At 41.2% G+C, this 18,659-nt stretch overlaps 1 protein-coding gene across 1 annotated transcript in view; it reads left to right on the top strand.

Moving 5' to 3' along the window:
- POLN (DNA polymerase nu) overlaps positions 1-18,659 on the top strand; it is a 236,393-nt gene that overhangs the window by 118,976 nt on the left and 98,758 nt on the right. Inside the window, exons 12-14 of the mRNA XM_003411340.3 lie at positions 11,951-12,007; positions 14,308-14,361; positions 15,057-15,122. Of these exons, the coding sequence (XP_003411388.3) occupies positions 11,951-12,007; positions 14,308-14,361; positions 15,057-15,122 (177 nt within the window). The remainder of the gene's footprint in view (positions 1-11,950; positions 12,008-14,307; positions 14,362-15,056; positions 15,123-18,659) is intronic.

The raw sequence follows: 18,659 nt of genomic DNA, 5'->3' as shown, positions 1-18,659 counted from the left end.
ACTTGCCAAAACTAAAGATAAAGAGAGAATTATAAGAGCAGCGAGGGATAAAAGAAAAGCCACCTACAAGGGAGATCCAATAAGAATAAGCTCGGACTACTCGGCAGAAACCATGCAGGCAAGAAGGAAATGGGATGACACATTTAAAAAATTGAAGGAAAAAAATTGCCTGCCAGGAATCATATATCCATCAAAACTGTCTCTTAAATATGAAGGTGAAATTAAGATATTTCCAGATAAACACAAGTTGAGGGAATTCGTAAAAACCAAACCAAAACTAGAAGAAATACTAAAGGGAGTTGTTTGGTTAGAAAATCAATAATATCAGGTATCAACCCAAGACTAGAACACTGGGCAGAGCAACCAGAAGTCAACCCAGACAGGGAAATCTAAAAAAAAAACAAAGCAAGATTTAAAAAAAAAGCCCAACACAGGGTAACGGTGATGTTATTATATAAAAGAAGACAACATTAAAATAATAAAGAGGGACTAAGAAATGTAATCATACACCTTCCATATGGAGAGGAAGGTACGGGGATACAAAGAAATAAAAGTTAGTTTTAAATTTAGAAAAATAGGGGTTAATAATAAGGTAACCACAAAGGAGACAAACTATCCTACTCATCAAAATACAAGGGAAAAATACAGACTCAGCAGAAACAAAATCAACAACAACAAATATGAGGAAAGGACAATATATAAAGAAAATCTACTCAACACATAAAATCAAGTGGGAAAAAGAAACAGTCAACACACAAAAAAAGACATCAAAGTGATAGCACTAAATTCATACCTATTCATAATTACCCTGAATGTAAATGGACTAAATGCACCAATAAAGAGACAGAGAGTGGCAGAATGGATTAAAAAACAAGATCTGTCTATATGCTGCCTACAAGAGACACACCTTAGATTTAGAGACACAAACTAACAAAAACTCAAAGGAAGGAAAAATATCAAGCACACAACAATCAAAAAAGAGCAGGAGTGGCAAGATTAATTTCTGACAAAATAGACTTTAAAGTTAAATCCATCAGAAAGGATAAGGAAGGACACTATACAATGATTAAAGGGACAATACATCAAGAAGATGTAACCATATTAAATATTTATGCACCCAATGACAGGGCTGCAAGATATATAAAACAAACTCTATCAGCATTGAAAAGTGAGATAGACAGCTCCACAATAATAGTAGGAGTCTTCAACATACCACTTTCGGTGAAGGACAGGACATCCAGAAAGAAGCTCAATAAAGACACAGAGGATCTAAATGCCACAATCAACCAACTTGACCTCGTAGGCATATACAGAACACTCCATCCAAAAACACCTAACTATACTTTCTTTTCTAGTGCACATGGAACATTTCTCTAGAATAGACCACATATTAGGGCATAAAGCAAGCCTTAGCAGAATCCAAAACATTGAAATATTACAAAGCATCTTCTCTGACCATAAGGCCATAAAAGTGGAAATCAATAACAGGAAAAGCAGGGAAAAGAAATCAAACACTTGGAAACTGAACAATAGCCTGCTCAAAAAAGACTGCATTATAGAAGACATTAAGGGTGGAATAAAGAAATTCACAGAATCCAATGAGAATGAGAACACTTCCTATCAGAACCTTTGCGACAGAGCAAAAGCGGTGCTCAGAGGCCAATTTATATCAAGAAATGCACACATCCAAAAAGAAGAAAGGGCCAAAATCAAAGAACTATCCCTACAACTTGAACAAATAGAAAGAGAGCAACAAAAGAAACCCACAGGCACCAGAAGAAAACAAATAATAAAAATTAGAGCTGAACTAAATGAAATAGAAAACAGAAAAACAATTGAAAGAATTAACAAGACCAAAAGTTGGTTTTTTGAAAAACTCAACAAAATTGATAAACCACTGGCCAAACTGACAAAAGAAAAACAGGAGAGGAAGCAAATAACCCGAATAAGAAATGAGATGAGCAATATTACAAGAGACCCAACTGAAATTAAAAGAATCATATCAGATTTCTATGAAAAACTATACTCAAACAAATTTGAAAACCTAGAAGAAATGGATGAATTCCTAGAAACACGCTACCTACCTAAACTAACACAAACAGAGGTAGAACAAATAAATAGACTCGTAACAAAAGAAGAGATTGAAAAGGTAATCAAAAAACTCCCAACAAAAAAAAAAGCCCTGGTCTGGACGGCTTCACTGCAGAGCTCTACCAAACTTTCACAGATGAGATAACACCACTGCTACTAAAGGTATTTCAGAGCATAGAAAAGGATGGAATACTACCAAACTCATTCTATGAAGCCACCATATCCCTGATACCAAAACCAGGTAAAGACACCACAAGAAAAGAAAATTATAGACTTTTATCCCTCATGAATGGAGATGCGAAATCGTCAACAAAATTCTAGCCAATAGAATTCAACAACATATCAAAAAAATAATTCACCATGCCCAAGTGGGATTCATACCAGGTATGCCGGGATGGTTCAACATTAGAAAAACAATTAATGTAATCCACCACATAGATAAAAGAAAAGGCAAGAATCACGTGATTTTATCAATGGATGCAGAAATGGCATTTGACAAAGTTCAACACTCATTCATGATAAAAACTCTCAGCAAAATAGGCATAGAAGGAAAATTCCTCAACATAACAAAGGGCATTTATACAAAGCCAACAGCCAACATCACCCTAAATGGAGAGAGCCTGAAAACACTCCCACTGAGATAGGGAACCAGACAAGGATGCCCTTTATCACCACTCTTATTCAACATCGTGCTAGAAGTCCTAGCCAGGGCAATTAGGCTAGACAAAGAAATAAAGGGCATCCGGATCGGCAAGGAGGAAGTAAAAGTATCTCTATTTGCAGATGACATGATCTTATACACAGAAAACCCTAAGGAATCCTCCAGAAAACTACTGAAACTAATAGAAGAGTTCAGCAGAGTATCGGGATACAAGATACACATAAAAAATCAGTTGGATTCCTCTACACCAACAAAAAGAACATCGAAGAGGAAATCAACAAATCAATGCCATTTACAGTAGCCCCCAAGAAGATAAAATACTTAGGAATAAATCTTATCAGAGATCTAAAAGACTTATAGAAAGAAAACTACAGTACACTTCTGCAAGAAACCAAAAGAGACTTACATAAGTGGAAGAAGATACCTTGCTCATGGAAAGGAAGACTTAACATTATAAAAATGTCTATTCTACCAAAAGTGATCTATACATTGAATGCAATTCCGATCCAGATCCCAAGGATATTCTTTAACGAAATGGAGAAACAAATCACCAATTTCATATGGAAGGGAAATAGGCCCCAGATAAATCAGGCATTACTGAAAAAGAAGAACAAAGTGGGAGGCCTTACTTTACCAGATTTTAGAACCTATTACACCGCCACAGTAGTCAAAACAGCCTGGTACTGGCACAACAACAGATACATGGACAAATGGAACAGAATCGAGAATCCAGACATAAATCCATCCACCTATGGGCAGTTGATATTTGAAAAAGGCCCCAAAACAGTTAAATGGGGAAAAGAGTTCTTTTTAAGAAATGGTGCTGGCATAACTGGATATCCATCTGCAAAAAAATGAAACGAGACCCATACCTCACTCCATGCACAAAAACTAACTCAAAATGGATCAAAGACCTAAATGTAAAATCTAAAACGATAAAGATCATGGAAGAAAAAATAGGGACAACGTTAGGAGCCCTTATACATGGCATAAACAGTATAGAAAACATTATGAAGAATGTAGAAGAAAAACTAGATAACTGGGAGCTCCTAAAAATCAAACACCTATGCTCATCCAAAGACTTCACCAAAAAAGTAAAAAGATTACCTACAGACTGGGAAAAAGTTTTTAGCTATGACGTTTCTGATCCGCACCCGATCTCTAAAATCTACATGATACTGCGAAAACTCAACTGCAAAAAGACAAATAACACAATGAAAAAATGGGCAAAAGATATGACTCCACACTTCACTAAAGAAGACATGCAGGTAGCTAACAGATATATGAGGAAATGTTCACAATCATTAGCCATTGGAGAAATGCAGATCAAAACTACAATGACATTTCATCTCACTCCAACAAGGCTGGCATTAATCCAAAAAACACAAAATCTTAAATGTTGGAGAGGCTGTGGAGAGATCGGAACACTTCTACACTGCTGGTGGGAATGTCAAATGGTACAACCACTTTGGAAATCGATTTGGCACTTCCTTAAAAAGTTAGAAATAGAACTACCATAGGATCCAGCAATCCCACTCCTTGGAATATATCCTAGAGAAATAAGAGCCTTTACACGAACAGATATATGCACACCCATGTTTATTGCAGCCCTGTTTACAACAGCAAAAACATGGAAGCAACCAAGGTGCCCATCAACGGACGAATGGATAAATAAGTTATGGTATATTCACACAATGGAATACTACGCATCAATAAAGAACAGTGAGGAATCTGTGAAACATTTCATAACATGGAGGAACCTGGAAGGCATTATGCTGAGTGAAATTAGTCAGTTGCAAAAGGACAAATATTGTATAAGACCACTATTATAAGAACTTGAGAAACAGTTTAAACTGAGAAGAAAACATTCCTTGGTGGTTACGAGGGGTGGGTGGGAGGGAGGGTGGGAGAGGCGTATTCACTAATTAGATAGTAGATAAGAACTACTTTAGGTGAAGGGAAAGACAGCATACAATACAGGGGAGGTCAGCACAACTGGACTAAACCAAATGCAAAGAAGTTTCCTGAATAAACTGAATGCTTCGAAGGCCAGTGTAGCAGGGGCAGGGGTCTGGGGACCATGGTTTCAGGGGACATCTAAGTCAATTGGCATAATAAAATCTATTAAGAAAACATTCTGCATCCCACTTTGAAGAGTGGTGTCTGGGGTCTTAAACGCTAGCAAGCAGCCATCTAAGATGTATCGATTGGTCTCAACCCACCTGGATCAAAGGAGAATGAAGAACACCAAGGACAAAAGGTGATTAGGAGCCCAAGAGAAAGAAGGGGTCACATGAACCAGAGACTACATCGTCCTGAGACCAGAAGAACTAGATGGTGCCCGGCTACAACCAATGACTGCCCTGATGGGGAACATAACAGAGAACCCCTGAGGGAGCAGGAGAGCAGTGGGATGCAGACCTCAAATTCTCATAAGACCAGGCTTAATGGTCTGACTGAGACTAGAAGGACGCCTGTGGTCACAGCCCCCAGACCTTCTGTTGGCCCAGGACAGGAACCATTCCCAAAGCCAACTCTTCAGACATGGATTGGACTGGACAATGGGTTGGAGAGGGATGCTGGTGAGGAGTGAGGTTCTTAGATCAGGTGGACACTTGAGACTGTGTTGGCATCTCCTGCCTGGAGGGGAGATGAGAGGGTGGAGGGGGTTAGAAGCTCGCAAAAAGGACACGAAAAGAGAGAGTGGAGGGAGAGAGCAGGCTGTCTCATTAAAAAAAAAAAAATTAGGGGGGAGTAATTGGGAGTGTGTTCCAATGTGTATATGGGTTTTTGTGTGAGAGACTGACTTGATTTTAAACTTTCACTTAAAGCACAATAAAAATTATTCTAAAAAAATTATAGTGGTGAAGAATGAGCTTCTTGGATCAAGTAGATGCATGAGACTATGTTGGTATCTCCTGTCTGGAGGGGAGATGAGGGAGCAGAGGGGTCAGAAGCTGGCCTAATGGACACGAAAATAGAGTTGAGGCAAAGAGCGTGCTGTTTCGTTAGGGGGAGAGCAATTTGGAGTATATAGCAAGGTATGTATAAATTTTTGTATGAGAGTCTGACTTGATTTGTAAACTACCACTTAAAACACAATAAAAATAAAAAAAAACTATAATGATATTTAAAAATTTTTTCAAATGTATGAGGAGTTATATTTATAAATATATATATATTTGGTATTGATTCCTAAGTTAAATGTATTGTTGTCAGAGAACATGACCTATACAATGTTAGTTTTTTGTCGCCCAAGCATAAGGTCAGTTTTCACAGATGCCCCATATGGGCTGGGCAGCATATGTCTTCTGCAGCTCTGGAATGCAGTGTTCAGTGTACATCTGTGACCTCAAGCTGGAGGCTCCCTCCCCAGAACGTGGAAATTCTCCCCCATCTGTAGAAACATGAATTGTGGGGAACAGGTGTTGCTTCTTAACCGCACACATGAGGAGACTTTTCTGTTTCTTCTCCAACGAAGCCACATTTTCTCAGAACATTGTAGGTGATTCAAATGCTGGAAATGTGGTTTGATATCAAGAATGCTGGATCTTTGTATTTCTTTGACAGAGTTGTTCAAGCAGCCTGGAGAAACCACCCATCTTTTGTGAGTCTCAGACATCACAACAAGCTGAAACAACATATGTCACCAGGTGGAGCTATTGGGCATCAACATAGCAATGATGATAAGGACCAGCCTCTAACCCCAAAAACCAAACCTGTTGCCGTCGAGTCAATTCCGACTCACAGCGACCTTATGAGTAGAACTGCCCTGTAAGAGTTTCCAAGGAGCACCTAGTAGATGCGAACTGCCGACGTTTTTGGTTAGCAGCGGTAGCACTTAACCATTACGGCACCCGGGTTTCCATACTGAGTATCTAATATGTGCCATGCATCATGCTGGGCTTTGGGGGTACAGTCGTGAATGAAACACAGTGTCTTTCCGATTTTATGCAACAAACATTTATTGTGGCCTTGGCTCTGTGCTTGACACTGTTTATAGCTCGGTGGGAAAAAGTCCCTGTCATCATGGAATGTATATTGCAGTGAGGGAAGAAACTGTAAACATGTAAACAAACCAGTGAACATACAATTACAAAGTGGGATAAGATTTATTAAAGAGAATACAAGGTTCTGTAAAAAAAAAAAAAAAAAGGCAGAGAGGGACACACTTTAGATTGACAAGTGAGGAAAGAACTCTGAAGAAATTATGTTTAAACTGAAACTTGAACATAAGGAACTATGCATGCAAAGAACGGGAACAAGGTCTTAAAAGGGGAAAAGGCTTGGTGTCTGATGCTGAGCACTGTGACTGACAGGGAGAAGGGCAATCCTTGGCGGGGGGAGGGAGTCAAGGACTCAATGAGGCTGTGCTTTGTGGGACATGGTAAGGAATGAAGATTTTGAGCAAAATGGGTAGCCTTAGAAAGGTTTAAGTAAGGGAGTAACTATGGTCTTAAATATGTTTTCTAAAGACCACTCTTGTGGCTGGTTGGAGAGTAGAGGAGATAGACTCACTAATAGGCTATTGCAGTAGTCCATGGAAGTGTCATTGTAGTCCATGGACATTTATTATTGTAGATGGAGTGCGAGCATCTCTGTAGTCAAGGAGGGTGTCGTAGTCTGGAATGGGTGTGTCTTAGTCATCTAGTGCTGCTACAATAGAAATACAAGTGGATGGCTTTTCTCACGGTCTAGTAGCTAGAAGTCCAAATTCAGGACGTCAGCTCCAGGGGAAGGCTTTCTGTCACTGTTGGTTCTGGAGGAAGGTCCTTGTTATCCATCCTTCCTTGGTCTGGGAGCATCTCAGCACAGGAACCTCAGGTCCAAAGGACATGCTTTGCTCCCAGCACTGCTTTCTTGGTGGTATGAGGTCCCCACTCTCTGCTTGCTTCCCTTTCCTTTTATCTTTTGAGAGATAAAAGTGGCGCAGGCCACACCCCAGGGAAAATGCCTTTACATTGGATCAGGGATGTGACCTGGTATAGGTATTACAATCCCACCCTAATCCTTTTTAACATAAAACTACAGTCACAAAATGAAGTACAACCGCAGAATACTGGAAATTATGTCCTAACCAAGTTGATACACACATTTTTGGGGGGACAGAATTCAGCCCATGACAGGGTGTCACCGTAGTCCAGGGTTGGTGTCATTGTAATTCAGGGACATGTGTCACTGTGGTCCAGGGACAGGTGTCACTGTAGATGGGGGCGGGCATCACTGTAGTCAGGGATGATGTCATTATAGTCTGGGTTGGGTGTCACTGTGCTCCAGGAATTAATGTCACTGTAGTCCAGGGATGAGTGTTGCTGTGGTCTGAGGATGGGTGTTACTAGGGCCTGGGGATATGGGTGTCTCTGTAGAGGACAAGTGTTGCTGTTGTCTGGAGACAGATGTCACAGTAGTTCAGTTGATGGCCGTGTAGATGGAGCAAAGCAGATGGATTTTCAGAGCAGTTTTTAAAACAGAAAGAACCTCCTGATACATTTATGTGAATGTGAACAAAAGTTAGGAATGCAGGGTGATTCCTTGTTGGTGAGTTGTACACCTGAGCCAGTAGAGGTGGCCATTATTCAGGGAAAACTGAGAGAGAAATGGGTTTTCTTAGGGGGGAAGATCAATTGTTCAGCCTTGAACATGTAAAGACAGAAGTGCTTATGAGACATTGGTGTAGAGAAGTCACACAGGCAGTTGGGCACATGGGGGTGGAGCTCAATGGAAGTCTCGGGCTGCAGATACAAACTGGGAAGTTGCCAGCTGATTTTGTTGAAAGTTGCCTGGCTGCACATTAGAATCCCCTGGGAGGTTTGAGAAACTCTGGTGCCTGAGCCCATTGCTGAGTCACTGAGTAGACTGTCTGACTGGGCAGCCCAGTAGCAGGTGGACTTTTGAAGCTCTCTCAGTGATTCTGATATGCAGCCAGCCTTGATAACCACTGACTTAAGTGTGGCTAGAGAACAGAGGAGGACCCCGAGCTGAACCCTGAGAAGCTGACATTTAGAGGTCAGGAGAGGAGCCACCCACAGGAGACCACGGGGTGGCCAAAGAGTGAGAAGCGAGATGGGAAGAATATGGTGTCAGTGTTGGGGAGCCAACAAAGAGAGTGTTTGATAAAGCTGCTGAACTGCAGCCAGCTTGCAGTACTCTGTCTCTGATCGTTAACCAGCATTTGTAATACCTTGTCCAAGGTTTTATTTGATCAAACACTTAATTCTTTTCATGTGTTCTCAGACTGCTTAAGTCAAGATATATACGGAGGCTGTTGAGTAGAAAGTTATTTCATGAGTAAGAAATTGGGATAAGGAGAGTTAGTTGATCTTACACAGTTTTCTTGGCTAAGTATTTCAATGCATTTTCATCCCCCTAGCGATAACTTTTCCAAGAAAACTGCAATTCTGGATCCTATTGAGGCAAGAGTCCTCCCCGCTGGGCAGTACCTGTATCTGAGGACGCCAGTGTTGCCTCTCCTATGTATGTGTCTATAGTTGACAAAGATGCTTTTGTCCTCACTGCTGATTCAAATAGGGAGTGATAGTGCTCATTGGCTTACAGTATATCTTAGTTACCTAGTGCTGCTGTAACAGAAATACCACAAGTGAATGGCTTTAACAAACCTAAATTTATTCTCTCACAGTCTAGGAGGCTAGAAGTCCAAATTCAGGGTACTAACTCTAGGGGGAGGATTCCTCTCTCTATCAACATATGTGGACTCAGCATTCCTTGGAGATCTCTGTGTGTCTTGGCATTATTCTGCCCCCTGGGTCTAGGAGGTTCTCAGAGCAGGGACCCTGGATCCAAAGGACGCGCTCCACTCCCAGCTCTTCTTTCTTGGTGGTAGTAAGGTCCCTCTCTGTCTCTGTTCGCTTCCCTCTTCTTTTATCTCTTGTGAGATAAAAGGTGTGACTCAATCAAGGGTGTAACATGAGTAAGGGTCCTGAAGGGTGTTGACTTGAATAAGGGTGTGACTCGAATAAGAGTGGTGACTTGGGTAAGGGTGGTGACTCAAGATACACCCCACACTAATCCTGCCTTATTAACATATAGGGGTTAGGATTTACAACACATCACAAAATGGAGGATAATTACATTGGATCACAAAAAATGAAGGACAGCCGCACAATACTGGGAATCATGACCTAGCCAAGTTGACATGTATTTTGGGGGGACACAATTCAATCCATGACATGCTATTACATTAAAATCACATAATCAGTTCTCCCTGAAACTGATATATCGATTCAAAACAATCCTGATTAAAATCCTAGCCAGGTTTTTAAGAAAGGGACAAGCTGATTTCTAAATTTATATGGAAATACAAACAACTAAGAGCCAAAATAAGCTTGAAAAGAAAAAAACACTGTTGGAGGACTCACACTATTGGCCATCAAGACGAATTATAAAGCAATATGAATTACAATAATTCATTAATTAAACAACGCAATGAAGTGCCAACTCAAGATAAACAAGTAGACCAATGGAACAGGGTAGAGAATCCAAAACAGAGCCTCACACGCATATATAAAATGAATGATCTGTGATAAAGCACGGCTAAGGAGAGTTTTTTACATAAATGATAACTGGGTCAGTGTATCTTGACCACTCTTTCACACCATGCACAAAAATACATTCCAAATGAATTATGTATCTAAATGTAAAGAGTAAAGCAATAGAGATTGTGGACGATAACATAAAAGAATATCTTCAAGATCTGAGGTAGGTACAATTCTTAAACAGGGCACAAAATGCATCAATCAGAAAGGAGAAGATTGATAAATTTGGACAATAAAATTAACATGAAAAGACACCATTCAACGAGTGAAAAAGTAAGCCACAGAGGGAAAGAAGGTATCTTATATAACTGACCAAAAATCCCTGTCATGAACAACAAATTCCTACAAATCAAGAAGAAAAAGACGACAACGCAGTTTTTTAAATGGACAAAAGACATGAACAGTGGCTTAACAAAAGAAGGTATACAGTTGGTCAATGAATATATGAGTAGTGTCCAACTTTATTAGTCACTGGGGAAATACAAATGAAATCACTTCATATTTACCAGAATGGCTAAAGCTGAGACCGATGGTGCCAAAGCTGTGGGGCAGCTGGAACTTTTATGCATCACTGATGGGTGGATAACCTGGTACCTTGACTTCGGAGATCTTTCAGGCAATAGCTCTACTGAAGTTGATCCGGCAGTTTCACTCCCTTTTACGTATATAGCCAGCAGAATTCTGTACATGTGTTAACCAAAATCCATGTACCAGGGAGTTCATGGCAGCACTATTCCTAACAGCCCGGAAGCTAGAAACAACCCAAGTATCCATCAACAGTGGAATGGATACCTAGCTTTGATGCCTTCGTACTATTGAATACTATACATCAATATTGTTTCAGACAATAACATGGGTGAAACTTAAAACCATAATATTGAACAAAGGAGCCATACGTAAAGAGTTTGTACCCTGGGATTCCAATGATATGAAGTCCAAAAATGGGAAAAATGATGTGTGGTAATAGAGGTCAGAATGGCAGTGACCTCTGGGGAAGGAGCAGGGTGGTGGTCACACAACTGTGTTCACTTTAGGATAATTCAACAAACTGTCATTAAGATCTTGTGTTTTCCTGTATGTATATTATAATTTTTGAAAGTTAATTTAAAAAATCGTAATCACATTCCACTGCCGCCTACCTGAAATCATGCCCAGACAACCATGGTTCAAATGTTTGTCGTTCTCAAACTTTCAAGTCACATGTCTGTAGGCATTTTCTTAGTTTACTCCCTCATGTGGTAACTCACATGCACTGGAGTTAGATAGTGGTTCAGAGCTAAGGCTGCTAACCAAAAGGTCAGCAGTTTGAATCCACCAGGCAGTCCTTGGAAACCCTATGGGGCAGTTCTACTCTGCCCTGTAGGGCCACTATGAGTCAGAATTGACTTGACGGCAATGGGTTTTTTTTTTTTTAATCTCAAGAAAAATCTTATTTCGAAGCTCCTATAAAGAGTCTTTAGCTCCCATGTGGACAACACAGTTCTTTTGGAAGGGACAAGGATTATGACACTGGATAAGTAGAGTTTATGATAAATTTTAATTTTGAAAAATATACTCTGTTTAGGACTTTTTCCAGCTGAACATAAGTGAAATGTTGAAATAAGTTGGAGGATTATATTGGTGATATTTATTTTCATTTTTTTAGTTGAACGTTCTGCAAGACCTGCATCCATTACCCAAGATCATTTTGGAATATAGGCAGGTACGTTACACAGTTTTTGTAAACACTTGGTGATGAAGGGGAACCACATGAGACTGCCTCTGTTTGTGGAAATCCCATGGTGGCTGAAGTAGCCCTGGCTGTGTTGTAAAGGGAAAGCGTGTTTGAGACAGATGCAGATGGTGAGCTTTCTGGTAAAGCCGCTTTGGTGCAACTTGAGTACTTTGGATCTGTTTGGTTCACATTGACCTGTATTAGCCCTGCTAACTTATGCTTTGACGTGATTTACTCAAGCCTGCAGGCAGGCCTTTTCAGCGTTGTGAATCCAGGGAGCTTAAATGGAAGGAGAAGGAACCCTGTGGCACAGTGGGTAAGTGCTCAGCTGCTAACTGAAAGGAGAAAAGACCTGGCAATCTGCTGTAAAAATTGTTTTTGTCGTGTGCCATTGAATCAATTCTGACTCGTAGCGATCCAATAGGAAGAGATGGAACTGCCCCATAGGATTTCCTAGGCTATAATCTTTACAGGTGTAGATTGCCAGGTCTTGCCAGGTCTTTTCTCTCCCACAAAGTGGCTGGTGGGTTTGAATAGCCTGCCTTTCAGGTAGCAGCCTGTGGTGCGGTTAATTACTTTTGTGTGTGGCCTTTCTAGCCATGGTCTTGTAAATCCCACCCGGGTGATTGTGTGGCAGGGTAATTGTGGCCTACCAAGGGAATTGGTCAGTTTTGCCTTAAAAGAGAGCCAATTCCAGAGCAGAGAAGAGGAGCCCACCACCACCAAGGAGGGAGAGGCCAGCAGAAGAGGCCTGGCAGCAGGAAACGGTGCGGTGGGCTTCATGGCCCCCAGAGAGAGAAAGCTGAATGCCTTTGGGCAGAGGTATAGGGCCAGGGAGAGGTGTGCCTGCTACCACTGCTGGGGAGAGGCTGTCCTGATGAAAGAACTGTATCCTGAGTGTTCCTGAGCCTGAATTGTAACTGTTACTTCCCAAATAGACCCCATAATTTTGAGTATGGTCTGTGAGTTCTGTGTGGCCACTGCTGTGAATTATCAAACCCAGTAGAGAGTCCTGTGGGAGGGACAGTTGGTGTCAGAATTGGTAGAGATGGCAGAGGGAGAAGGTGTGTCTGACTTCCACCTCATAGGAATCAGCCTTGGGCTGTTGGTCTTGGTTCTCCTTCCTCCTTGTGAAGTTGGAGAAAGTCAGACACCTCGCCCCTGACATTTTTACACAGCCACACACTTAATCATTGCGCCACCAGAGCTCCTCCTATAAAGATTCCAGCTCACAAAATCCCCTGCTGGTGAGTCAATTCCGACTCACAGCAAACCTGTAGGACAGAATAGAACTGCCCCATAGGGTTTCCAAGGCTGTAATCTTTACGGAAGCAGACTGCCATTCTTTCTCCCACTCAGGAGCTGGTGAGTTCGAACCACCAACCTTTCGGTTAGCAGTCAAGTGCTTTAAACCCTGTGCCACCAGGACTCCTTCCATAAAGATTATAGGCTAAGAAGCCCTATGGGGCAGTTCTACTCTATCCTATATGGTAGCTATGAGTCAAAATCTACTCCACGGCAAACAACAATGAATGGAGGACTGTGAGAATTCAGAGGGAAACGCTTGGACTGTTATTATGGTGTAACTTGAGTGCAAATATGACTTCCATCAGCACCCAGTTTAGAAGATGCTTCACAAAAAAAAAGAAGAAGAAGAAGATGCTTAGGAATGCCTCCTCCTTCCTCCGCTCAACTCTGGGCCTGGCTGAGTTACTCCTCCGCTGTGTTTTATCACCTGGCGTGAAAGCTGACTGGTGATTTATTGACGGGTTTCCCTTCCCTGCTCTAGCCACTCGTGTTCTCTATCACAGATCTGCCGTTGACTTCAGGAGCTCTCTGGTGTTCCGGGCCACCCATAGCATTGGTGCTAGTCTTTACTGAGCCCTTGGCCTGCTCTGTCTTTGTTCAGGCTAGGTAGCTAGTCTGGGACAACTGGTACCAAATTGACCCCTTTTCCTTGAAGTAATGTAAGTCCTGAAAGAGAACTACAAGGGGATACCAGCAGGAGAAACTGGGTAAGGAGTATCTGGGAACTCTGTATTTATCTTTGCAACTTTTCTGTAAATCTGATTTGTTCCATAATACAGCATTTATTTAAAATGAGAGTGCCACCTTCCTCTGTAGGCCGGTTATTTAAGTCTGGTCACCACCTAAAATCATTTCAGGGCCTCTTGGAGTCAGGTGACATCAGAGGTTCATGCCCTATGAAACTCTGCGTGGAAGCTTGTTCCAATTTAAGGACGTAAAAAAAAGGAAAGAAAATGATTTCTCTTCTTTTTGTAATTTAGGTTCACAAGATCAAGTCAACCTTTGTAGATGGATTGCTAGCTTGCTTGAAAAAGGTAACTGAAGCTACAATAAAATAGATAACTGTGATTAATAATAAGGTTTATATATGAGTTCAGATCCATGTATGTTTTGAAGTTTTTTAGTAAATGATGAAATCACCTAATATTCTTGAAACTAGAAACCCTGATTTTCTTACCCATCCGGTTTCTGTACAGCATAGCTTGCCATGATAACTAAAACCCTTACGTTTCCCTGGAAGCGGTACAGCTGATCATGTGCTTGCATCTCTTCTCTCGAGTCATTTGTGGTAGCCAAGCCAGATGTCATTGCTTTGTTTCTTAGATGAGGAAGCTACAGTCAGATATGTTGTGTGACTTGCCGAAGTCACACTGTAAGTGATAGGACCTGCCTTCAGACTCCAGTCCCACAGGGATCCCACCATGTTCCACCCACTGTCCCTCAGCCACTTCCCTCCCTATGCACAGCAACGTGAAGACCTATGTATCTCATCACAGTTTCCACACGGGCTAGGGGAACACCTCCTTCTCCCCACCCCAGATCACATCTCACAGTTTGGTAACCTCCAAAGCCAGCCCAGGGTTGGGAATTTAGGACGAGCAGCTTTTTGCCTGCTGGAGGAAGACAGCTGGTGTTGTATGTTGTAGGTGAAGAATGAAAGGGCCCAACATGCTCTTGATTTAGCATAGCATCGTTCAGAGTCTAAAATGCTTCTTTTTAACTGATAAAGGGCTTCATTTCCTCTACATGGAACCAAACTGGAACTGTGACCGGAAGACTTTCAGCCAAGCACCCTGTAAGTGAAACTGCTTTTTGTTAAATGCCAGTTTCCTTGCCTCATAGTCGAAGTATTGTCTAGATGTGTGTTTGCCTGGGCACTTAGAACATGAGGCTGTGCATTTATAAGAGGTCATCCTGTTCTGGTAAATTGTGCTTTATTCTGTTTCTCATTCAGCCAATATTGACATAGCACTTACTGTGTTATAAGAACATAGTGGGGAAAGAAGACATTACAGTCCCACTCTCATGAAGCTTGCGAGTAAGCGAGGGGGGTCTTCATGTCCAGAAAACCACACATCCCGGTGCCAAGGGCAGCAGGGTTGCCCTTCCCACTGCCCGCTCTTTGTTCTCGGGCTATACTGGACAGGTGGCTTCTGACTTCCAGAAATGTGTTGAAATCTCTTATGCTCTGATGAGCAATTCCTCTTTTTTTGTGTGAACAACTATCACTATGGAGCCCTGGTGGTATAGTAGTTAAAGCGTTCAGCTGCTAACCAAAAGGTCCGTGGTTCCGTGAGAGAAAGATGTTGTGGCAGTCTGCTTCTGTAAAGATTTACAGCCTTGGAAACCCTATAGGTCAGCTCTGCTGTGTCCTGTAGGGTTGCTATGAGTTGGAATCAACCCCACCACAACGGGTTTGGGTACAGGTTTAGATTTCCCGCCATGCAGAACTTACTGTGGTTAACACTTGGTGTCTATCCCTCCACACGTTTTGCTGTGCAGGTGTGTTTATAAAATGCTGTTTTTCTACAGAAATGAAACCATACTTTGTGTTCTGCTTTTATTTCATTTAACGTCTCGATATCGTTGTTATTGTGTGCTGTCAAGTCATTTCCCACTCATAGCGACCCCATATGACAGAGAAAAACTACCCCATAGAGTTTTCCAAACTGTAATCGTTACAGTAGCAGAGTGCCAGGTCTTTTCTCCCGTGAGCTCCTGGGTGGGTTCGAACATCCAGCCTTTAGGTTAGCAGCTGAGTGCTTAACCATTGTTCCACCAGGGCTCCTTCCTGATATCATTTTACATCAATAAATCTCAATCTGAATCTATATCTAGATTTAAATGTTATTTAAATATATGGTATGTAATACGTATAAAAAATACATATAACTATATATAAATATATGTTCATTGTAAGGAAATTCAAGGTAGGCAGAAGTTTGAAGAATAAAAAACATAAATCCCCTTTCCCTTCCCTTAGTAATATGTCTATCCCCTGGGTAACCTCTGTTAATAGCGTGGAGTGTGTCTTTACATGCCTTTATCCATGTGTTTGCATGTAGAGATACATGGACAGCCAGGCAGAGAGGTGCCTACTGGACCTACCTCAGGTGCCCACTGTGTGAAGAAAAGGAAGAGGCACTGAGGCTAGGCAGGCTTCGTACCAATGTGTTCTCTGAGCAGTGGCTCTCTTTCTGGCCTCACAGCCACTGCAGGAGTGTCTCGTTCTGACATCCCACTTTAGAGTTCTTCTATGGCCCTTACGCTGCTGACTAATCCCAGACTACCTCATCTGAAAGCAGGTGCTGTGTTCCACGGTCCTGCTCATTCCTCAACTACTCTGTCTGCGGCACCCTTTCTCTTAGTTGATGCTGCTTCTCTTCGAGGCGTTATTTAGGGATTCCCCCAGGAAAACTCACTTTTTATGGAAATCCTTGATTTTGCTTGTATGGGGTTACAAGTTCGTATCTTCTGTTGGGTTTCCAGATTAATCTTTTGCTTTGCTTTATTCTCTTCCAGAAATTTCTGTGGCTCTGGTTTGCAGGTATCACTCCTCCCAGCTTTTCAGGGATGCTCAGGTTTTACTTATTTACTTTTCTGTTGTTTCCACTGAATTTTTGGAAGGAGGAGGTGTAAACTCAGCGTGTACATTCAGCATTTTTTGCTGGAAGTCGACATCATTTTAACATTTGCATTGGCTCCCGCTTAATGGCGTCCCTGTTGATGGTCGGTTAGATGGTTTTCAGTTTTCCTTACTTTATACTGAGTTACAAAAAAATACTTTTATGTATATTATTGGTACATTTTCTGATGATTTTATAGCATAGATTTCTAGAAATGAGAGTTGAGTCAAAGGGTATGTACATTTTTAAGGTTTTTGTTACACATTGTCAAATTGTCCTCCAGAAAAATATCATTTTATGTTCCTATCAAATACCCAAAACCCAATAGTGTGTGAAATACTTGTTTCCTTGCTCATGGCCAATTGGAGGGTTTTCATTTTGTTTGCTGTCTACTGACTTGATTGTTTTGGCATCTCTTTTTAATTTTCATCTCTTTAAAAAGTAGGTGAGGTTGACCATGTGATAAAATCACTCCTCTCTGAATTGCCCGTTCACGTCCTTTTGTCCATTCTTCTGAAGGGTGTTTATTTTTTCCTATAGATATGGAAAAGCTCTTTCTGTAATAGAAATTAACCTTTTGTAAAATGTTGGGTTGTTTTTCTCCAATTTCTTTTGGCCTTTAATTTTTTTGGTACACATTCTGTTTTGCCATACTTAAAATGACTTTTTTATTATATTAGTAATATATGATAATTCTAAAAAATTTTGAAAATATAAATAAAAGTCACCTGAAACTCTACGGAGATAACTAGTATTAACATTTTGGTGTTCATTCTCTAATTGATCTGTTTACACATTTGATGATGTTGTTGATTGCCGCTGAGTCAACTCTGTCTCACAGTGACCCGATGTAGAACAGAACGAAGCATTTCCTGGTCCTGTGCCATCTTCTTGATCATTGGTATGTTTGTGTCCAGTGTAGTGGCCACGGTGTCCTACTCTAGCATGGCCAAAGTAAGCTAGTCAAAGTCTTGGACAATATTTTGTGATCTGTAGGGTTTTCAGTGGCTAATTTTCCAAAGTAGATTTCCAGTCCTTTCTTCCTATTCTGTCTTAGTCTGGAAGCTCTGCTGAAATCTGTCTACCATGAGTGACTCTGCTGGTTTTGAAATTCCAGTGGCATAGCTTCTTTCTACCACTCGTCTGTCAGTTTGTTGTACTGTGGTGGCTTGCATGTTGCTGTGATGCTGGAAGCCATGCCACCAGTATTTCAAATACCAGCAGGGTCCCCCATGGTGGATAGGTGTCAAAGGAGCTTCCAGACTAAGACAGAATAGGAAGAGGGACGTGGCAACTTCTTCTTTAAAAACTGACGAGTGAAAACCTTATGAGTAGCAGCAGAACATTGTCTGATATACTGCCTAAAAAGATAAGCCCCCCAGGTTGGAAGGCACTCAAAAGGTGACTGGGAAAGAGCTGTCCCCTCAAAGTAGAGTCGACCTTAATGATGTAGATTGAGTCAAGCTTTCAGGACCTTTATCTGCTGATGTGGCACGACTCAAAAAATAAAAAAGGAAAGAGCTTCAAACATCCATTAATAATCAGAACATGGAATGTACAAAGTATGAATCTAGGAAAATTGGAAATTGCCAAAAATGAAATAGAACACATAAACATCAATATCCTAGGCATTAGTGACCTGAAATGAACTAGAAATTGCCATATTGAATTGGGCAATCATATGGTCTAGTATTCTGGGAATGACA

Source organism: Loxodonta africana, chromosome 5, assembly GCF_030014295.1.
Source record: "Loxodonta africana isolate mLoxAfr1 chromosome 5, mLoxAfr1.hap2, whole genome shotgun sequence".
NCBI classification, from domain to species: domain Eukaryota; kingdom Metazoa; phylum Chordata; class Mammalia; order Proboscidea; family Elephantidae; genus Loxodonta; species Loxodonta africana.
Note: the sequence above shows the minus strand (reverse complement) of the source record. Positions and strands in the feature narration are given on the sequence as shown.